General features: G+C 36.7%; 1 protein-coding gene across 1 annotated transcript; it reads right to left on the bottom strand.

Moving 5' to 3' along the window:
- Window positions 1-2,740: 2,740 nt before the first annotated feature.
- LOC115226939 (acetylcholine receptor subunit alpha-like 1) lies at window positions 2,741-8,859 on the bottom strand (the record flags this gene model as incomplete). Its single annotated transcript, XM_029797901.2, has 3 exons — window positions 2,741-2,986; window positions 4,880-5,909; window positions 8,732-8,859. Coding segments are annotated over 3 exons (1,332 nt in total), but the record flags the coding sequence as incomplete, so codon positions are not given.
- Window positions 8,860-8,961: the final 102 nt, after the last annotated feature.

Raw genomic sequence — 8,961 nt, 5'->3', positions numbered from 1 at the left:
TAAAAGGTATCCCTATAGTTATAGGTGCATTAGGAACTATTCCTATAGATTTGAACAGATGGATAGAGAAAACAGACATAAAACCTAATTTAGTGCAGCTCCAAGAAACAGTATTATCATGAACAGCTAAAATTCTTTGGAATTTTCTTGGCATCTAAGGTTATTTCTCGTAGTTCTATGTCATGAATTTTTTTCTTACAGTCTGTTGCTGCGTTGGGAAGAGTAAGCAAAAATATAGACAAATGGCTGAAGGAGATTGCAATAAAATCCCCAGTAGAGCTCCTACAAAAAGTTTGTCTCTTAGGGACAGCAAGGGTTATCAGTAGGGTTACCCGCTACCCACATAAATCCTACCAGGAATAAGACCAAACCTGACCCAAATCATAATAATAATAATAATGATAATAATAATTTTTTGAAATTTTGGCACGAAGCCAGCAGTTTGTGAGGGTAAAGAATTACTCGATCACATGCTCCAGCACTTGAGTGGAACTTTATTTTATCGACCCCGAAAGTATAAATGGTGAGGTCGGTCCCCACAGATTCTGAATTCAAAGTTTCTTAAGAAATGCCTCGAAGCATTCATTTTGTCCGACGTGCTAAGCGACTCGGTCAGCTTGCAGCATACATAATAATAATAATAATGATGATGATGATGATGATGATGATGATGATGATGATGATGATAATAATAATAATAATATAATAATAATAATAATAATAATAATAATATTAATAATAATAATAATAATAATAATAATAATATAATAATAATGATAATAATAATAATAATTTCTAATATAGGCACAAGACCTGGATTTTGTGGGGAGGTATAGTCGATCATATCGACCCCAGTACGCAACTGGTCCTTAATTTATCGTCCCCGAAAGGATGAAAGGCAAAGTCGACCTCGGCGGAATTTGAACTCAGAACGTAGTGGCAGACAAAATACCGGTAAGCATTTAGCCCGGCGTGCTAACGATTCTGTCAGCTTACCGCGTTAATAATAATAATAATAATAATAATAATAATAATAGTCCATTTTACTATAGGCTTAAGACCTGAAATTTTAAGGGAAGGGGGCTAGTCGATTACATCGCCCTCAGTGCTTAACATAATTTTATTGACCCCGTAAAGATGGAAGGCAAAGTCGACCTCGGCGGAATTTGAACTCAGAACGTAAAGACGGACGAAATACCGCTAAGCATTTCGCCCGGCGTGCTAACGATTCTGCCAGCTCACCGTGTTAATAATAATAATAATAATAATAATAATAATAATAATAATAATAATAATAATAATGAAAGCTGATATAGGCGTGAGGCCAAACATTTAAGGGAAAGTGCCTTATTCGATTATATCGATTTGAGTACTTGATTGACTGATTTAGTTGATTGATTTTATCGACCCTGGAAGGTTTGAAAGCAAATCTTAGCCTCGGTGTGACTTGAACGATATTTTAGAGAAAATGGTGTTTAACCTGAAGATTTACCATGTTTTTCTATCCATCCATCATCCTCAATAATAATAATAATAATAATAATAATAATAATAATTAATATTAAGAGGCACACGGCCACGTATAAGAGAAAATGGAGGATATTTGATTTTATCGATTTCAGTAAAGAACTGATTTTTTTGTTTCGTGAAAATTTTTAAAAGAAGAAAAGTCAGGCTGGGCGGAATTTAAATTCAGACCAAAGAAAAAAAAAAAAAGGAACGAAAAATATATCCTGATTTTCATCAAGTATCCCATATTGATCTATCGATTACGCAACTTGATTTTTAAAATTTAGACATAAGGCTAGACATTTTCTGGGTGCATAGCTACTCAGTTAATTAATTCAACTTATTGTTAATTATCTCATCGGTAATTAGTTTTCGGATACATAAAAAAGTAAAATTGGACAAAAAAAAAGAAAGAAAGAAAATGGGGACTATATGTTCGATACTTTTCCTAAAAATAGTAGAATTCTTCAAATTTCTTTTATATTCTGTATGTGGAGGTTGCTTGACCGAAACCGGTGCAAGTTTTGTCTCCAGTATATTTCAGCGTCTGAGGGATTGGTATTATCTATCAGTTTATTTTATACCTATCTAAATATCTATCTGCCTACAGACATATATATATATATATAGTATATATCTATATATATACATACAATATGTATACATATATATATATGATATATATATATATATATATATATATATATATATATATATATATATATATATATATATATATATATATATATATATTAATATATATATATGAGTATAATATATATATATATATATATATATACGTATATACATACACACATATATATGTGTGTATATACCTACAAACATATATATATATTTATACATATATATATATATTTTTATATACATATATATATGTATATACATGTTTATATAATATATATATATATTATATATATAGATAGATAATTTGTGTGTGTGTGTGTGTAACATATGTATATGTGTTCATATATAATGAATATATGTGGATGCATATATTTATGTATATATTAAATTACAAGTACATATATATATATTATATATATATATATTATATATTATATATATATATTATTATATATATATATATATAATATTTTATATATATATATATATATATATATATATAATATATATATATATATATATATATATATATATATATCACACATACATATATAATATATATATATATATATATACATATGTGTGTATATTTACTACCACCACCAATAAGAACAAAAACAAGACTAACATGTATTAGGGGTACAGTAGAGTAACATGTTCAAAAAGTGCAGGAAAGATTGACGAAATCTCCTGCCCCTAAACTAGGCCTACTGTCAAAGTGTGAGGGTGCATTCAGGTAAATGACAACGGTTCCGATCGTACAAATCACACTAAAGATCCAAAGGAATAATCGATCTATCAACGTTGAGATGTAGGCCCAATCACGTACTGCCTGCAAATAGAAGAAAAGAACAAGGACAAATATTAATAAAAAAAAATTAATATGAACAGGGATCAGAAATGGCGGTAATATGATGATCTGCGTATGCAGTCTTCTGTGATATTTCAGCCATTTTTGCACTTCAATGTGGAAGCACTCCGTCGGTTACGACGACGAGGGTTCCGGTTGATCCGAATCAACGGAACAGCCTGCTCGTGAAATTAACGTGTAAGTGGCTGAGCACTCCACAGACACGTGTACCCTTAACGTAGTTCTCGGGGATATTCAGCGTGACACAGAGAGTGACAAGGCCGGCCCTTTGAAATACAGGTACGACAGAAACAGGAAGTAAGAGTGAGAGAAAGTTGTGGTGAAAGAGTACAGCAGGGATCACCACCATCCCTGCCGGAGACTCTAACCACTGGGCCATTGCGCCTCCAGGCACTTCAATGTACAGTTTATCTTCTCAGCAAACACTTTATATTGTAAGGTGGAGGCGCAATGGCCCAGTGGTTAGGGCAGCTGACTCGCGGTCATAGGATCGCGGTTTCGATTCCCAGACCGGCGTTGTGAGTGTTATTGAGCGAAAACACCTAAAAGCTCCACGAGTCTCCGGCAGGGATGGTGGTGATCCCTGCTGTACTCTTTCCCACAACTTCTTCTCACTCTTACTTCCTGTTTCTGTGTACCTGTATTTCAAAGGGCCGGCCTTGTCACTCTCTGTGTCACGCTGAATATCCCCGAGAACTACGTTAAGGGTACACGTGTCTGTGGAGTGCTCAGCCACTTACACGTTAATTTCACGAGCAGGCTGTTCCGTTGATTCGGATCAACCGGAACCCTCGTCGTCGTAACCGACGGAGTGCTTCCAATATATTGTAAGAGGATGAAAACAAATTGAACCATTTTAAATTTATTTAAATTTATTTATTATATGCTAACATAGATGCAGGAGTGGCAGTGTGGTAAGAAGTTTGTTTCTCGACCACAATTCCGGGTTCAGTCTCACTGTGTGGCACCTTGGGCAAGTGTCTTCCACTATAGCCTCGGGCGGACCAAATCCTTGTGAGTGGATTTGGTAGACGGAAACTGAAAGAAGCCCTTCATATATATAATATATATATATATATTAACCTCTAAGTTACGGGGACATAAACACACCACCATCGGTTGTCAAGTGACGTTGGGGTGGGGGTGGGGAGAAACACAGACACAAAAACACATACACACACATATATATATATATATACAGGAGTGGCTGTGTGGTAAGTAGCTTGCTAACCAACCACATGGTCCGGGTTCAGTCCCACTGCGTGGCATCTTGGGCAAGTGTCTTCTGCTATATCCCCGGGCCGACCAATGCCTTGTGAGTGGATTTGGTAGACGGAAACTGAAAGAAGCCCGTCGTATATATGTATGTATATATGTGTGTGTGTGTGTGTATGTGTTTGTGTGTCTGTGTTTGTCCCCCGAGCATTGCTTGACAACCGATGCTGGTGTGTTTACGTCCCCGTCACTTAGCGGTTCGGCAAAAGAGACCGAGAGGATAAGTACTGGGCTTACAAAGAATAAGTCTCGTGGTCGATTTGCTCGACTAAAGGCGGTGCTCCAGCATGGCCGCAGTCAAATGACTGAAACAAGTAAAAGAGTAAAAGAGAGTAAGAGTATACACTGAGCAGTACATTGTGTTCTTCAGTAAAACACTTCTCACGTGACCCTACGTTCACTTCAACACCCGGCGTGCACCTATTCAAGGAATGTCGATTTGATGGATGGAGCGAACCAATGTATAACATATATATTTGATCACTATAAACAAATGATAATTTGTTATAATTATTTGTGCTAAGGATTCTGCCAGCTCCCCACCTTAGTCTACGGCAAAAGAGAAACGTTTATACTTACAGCACTGCCTTCTTCGACATCTTTCTTGGTGCTGGCAATATATTCCACATTACTGATCATCTCTTCCACCAGTTTGCTTGTCCAGTCATCAAGGCTTTGCATTTTCTCCAACTTCCCAGGGTCAGGCTCATCAATAGACTGGTGCGGACACATGTTCTCGTATGTCGGCACCTCTCCTCTGCAGTTGAGTGTGATGCTTCGAGTTTCTACGGGTTCTTCTCCGTCGAAGGTACTTAAACTTTGCATCTTGGACGGTGGCAGAATCGGCGGCTCATCTTCGAAACGGGGTCGTTTCATCATAAGGAAAGTGGGTAGTCTTTCCAAAAAGTAATACCTCACCCATTGGGACATTGTATGAGTTGTGGTTGTTCGGTAATTGATGTTTAATACGTTGACAGTCAGAAATAGCGATGCCGTCACCATTAGCATAGTGAACATGAGGTATTTACCGATTAAAGGAATCACAAGAGAAGTGGGCGGAATGATTTCAGAAAGCAGCAAGAAGAACACAGTCAGTGCCAAGAGAACTGATATGGACAGAGTGATTTTCTCACCACTCACGGACGGTAAATAGAATACAAGAATAGTCAAGAACGAAATTGACACACAGGGTATGATTAAGTTCAAAGTGTAAAACTGAGGTATGCGTCTCATTGTTATGTTGTATAATATGATTGGGTAAGGTGTTGGACAGCATGGATACGTTTTGATCTCTCGAGTTGATGTTACGTTTAGAATTTCCCATTCAGAGTTCTGAGAATAGCCTTTCATATCGATACCATTCAGGATCACAACCTTGCCATCAACTTGCGTTTGACCGGTGCCGTGGCAAAAGTCGACCAAGTCAACTTCGTTACCATCGTAAGTCCAGGAGCTGAATTTCATGAAGCATAACTGGGTATCGAACGGAAAATATTCTACGTCTATAGGGCAATAGGTTTTGTAGATAGCAGGCGGTTCCCAAACTATTTTACCGTCGTACGACACAAGGGCTTTTGTTAACATTGTGATTACGAAATCCCCGTCGGCGCTGGAAACAAGAAGAGAAAGAAAAGAAGAAAGGAAATATATATGAATATATTGATTTTATATCTATATTTCTGAATCACATAAAAAAAAATTACGGGATGTATTCAAAGTCGGTGAGAAAATTTAAGTAATGCTTTGTTGAATTTTCCCATTAAATAATAAATATATGAATATGTATTGCATATATATATATATATATATATATAATATATATATATGTATGTACACACATACACATACATATATACATATGCACAAATGCACACTAATGCATACATATATAAACATGTATTTTTATAAACTTGTGTCTCAAGGTTGTTCAGGATTTCTAAAAGAATGTCATATCCTCTTAAAATTGTTATCAGATTAACTGATATAATCTAAGAAAAAAACTTTAGTAACTATAAAATCTATTGCGTATTAAATCATTATTTAAGGAAAATTTACGACATTTATATAATTACTTGAGGGGTAAATATTAGATATAGATGAGTGTTAAAGATTTTTTTTACAAATGTTATTATTATTACTATTTTTATTATTATTAATTTAGTATTTCTGCGACAAAATGTCTGTAGCCGAAGCACTATTTTTCCTTATTCCTTTGAAATAATGGTGTTTATCGAATAAAAGGGATCGTTAATGATATTTGTTGTGAAGCAATATAGAATGACATTCCTGTAAAAGACTGCACTGCGAGGCTTACAGAAAATACTTTTGCTGTTGAATATGTAAGGAGTCACTGATGGGTTTCAATGTTTAATAGCTTCTTTAACTTTCCAAATAAATGAATGAAATTTTGATAAAATATAAAGGACATAATGGAAATCAATATGCACAAGTCAAAGTTTGCAACACCACTACATCACACATGAAAAATGACATCGCTTAAATGGCTGTCGTTTTCGGCTTCGCACGCCCGTGCTGTTTCCAGAACTTACACCATAACACCTTCAAGAGTTTCACACCCTACTTCTCTGATTTATCTGTTGATATTCTCCTTCAGTTGCAGCAGGGTCTCCGGTTTTTTGACGTAAAACCTCTCTTTCAGGTATCCCCACAAGAAAAAATCCGGACTAGTCAAGTCCAGGAACGTGAAGGCCTCACACATGGTTCCAGCAAGATGGGACAACTGCTTATACCGCAAGAGAAACAATGCAGTTGCTATAGCAGTGCTTTGGAGACAGAATAATCTCCCGCTACGGCATTGTGTCCTTTATACTGTATCAAAATTTCATGCATTTATTTATAAAGTTAAGGAAGCTATTAAAAATTGAAACCTGTCAGTGACTTTTGGGACACTCTGTACACACATATCATCGCAAGAAATTTTAGTGAAATATTATTCCAGGAACTTCTAACAAGTGCAAACATCACCAATCTAACACAGTTTTTTTTAAATAGAAATAATTATGTATATCTTTATATATAAAAGTAAGGTTGTGTGTCTGTCTCCTACGATTTAGATTCCTAACTACTCCCACATTTTGCGGTGCAGTTTAACCAAACCCGGGTATCTTATAGTCGTGATTCATATCGAGCCCTTCTGGATTAGCCCGCGCGTCTACGGTGAGTCTAGATTTAAAAAAATAATTACCATCATTTTTCCCATTTTAATGCATTTTTTCGCTATATATAAGGGAAGTAACTCTCTAAAAATGTCTACGATGAGTCAACGATTAAAAAAAAAATTACCATAATTTTTTTTCCATTTTTAATGCATTTTTTGCTGATTTTTGGCTATAACTCTCTAAAAATGCTTTATAGTCATTTCCCTTACAAACCCGAGCAACGCCGGGCGATACTGCTAGTTTATTATAAGGCTGCAATCAAGGGACGCAACATGGTGGATATGACCCTATTTTGGCAGATGAACTTATAGCGTCAATGGCGAATATCACCAGATGCTACGCAGTCAATAAACTATTTCCGGTCAGACTCAACAAGACCGTTGACAGTTTGCTATCGTTGACTACTATCATCTGTAGTCGTGGCGCACGACGATGAATCATTCAACTATCGACAAACCCGACTGGATAATGACGATGACGATGAAGGTGAAACTCGACGAGAAACAATTGTTTAGAGACAACAGATTCTCGACTTCGATTATATATTCACGTTAAAATTTATGATGACTAGTTTCAAATTTTAGCACTAGGTCAGCAAGTTTGGGGGAGTAGGGTGAGTGATTACATCGACCCCAGTGGTCAACTGGTATTTCGTGTATCGTCCCCGTGAAAGGCAAAGTCGACCTCGGCGATACTTGAACTCAGAACGTAAACGCAGATGAAATACCGCCAAACATTTTCCCCATTTACCGAAAACAACATAACATATACAGGCGTGGCTGTGTGGTAAGAAGCTTGCTTCCTAACCACATGGTTCCGGGTTCAGTCCCACTACGTGGCACCTTGGACAAGTGCCAGCTAATGTAGCCTAGGGCCGACCAAAGCCTTGTGAGTTGATTTGAGAGACGGAAACTGAAAGAAGCCTGTCGTATATATATATGTATGTGTGTGTATACGTTTGTGTGTCTGTGTTTGTCCCCCCCCCCCAACATCGCTTGACAACCGATGCTGGTTTGTTTACGCCCCTGTAACTTAGCGGTTCGGCAAAAGAGACCGATAGAATAAGTACTAGGCTTACAAAGAATAAGTCCTGGGGTCGATTTGCTCGACTAAAGGCGGTGCTGCAGCATGGCCAAAATCAAATGACTAAAACAAGTAAACGAGTAAAAGAGGGTGAGGAAATGCTAATTAGAGAATAAAGAAGAAAAAAAAGCAGAAAATATGAGGGAGATAAGAAAGGAAATGAGTTCACTTGTTGTAGATAACGATGTCGGGTCTCCAAAGGTCTTCGGATGGAATATGGAGCATGGTCTCTCCACCAAAGTCCTCAGGATTCCATGTCAGCCGTAGGTCGTACCATTCCTGGAGAAGAATATCGGAAGACGGAAATTTTAGCAGATACAAGATTGTTAAAGATACAAGAAGTTACTCATCTTCCTCTGAAAACGTAGAGTCTTATAGACAAAGACACATATATGCATC

The sequence above is a fragment of the Octopus sinensis genome, unplaced genomic scaffold (assembly GCF_006345805.1).
Source record: "Octopus sinensis unplaced genomic scaffold, ASM634580v1 Contig00560, whole genome shotgun sequence".
Classification (NCBI taxonomy): Eukaryota; Metazoa; Mollusca; class Cephalopoda; order Octopoda; family Octopodidae; genus Octopus; species Octopus sinensis.
The sequence above is the reverse complement of the archived record's forward strand: the minus strand, read 5'-3'. Positions and strand labels throughout refer to the sequence as shown.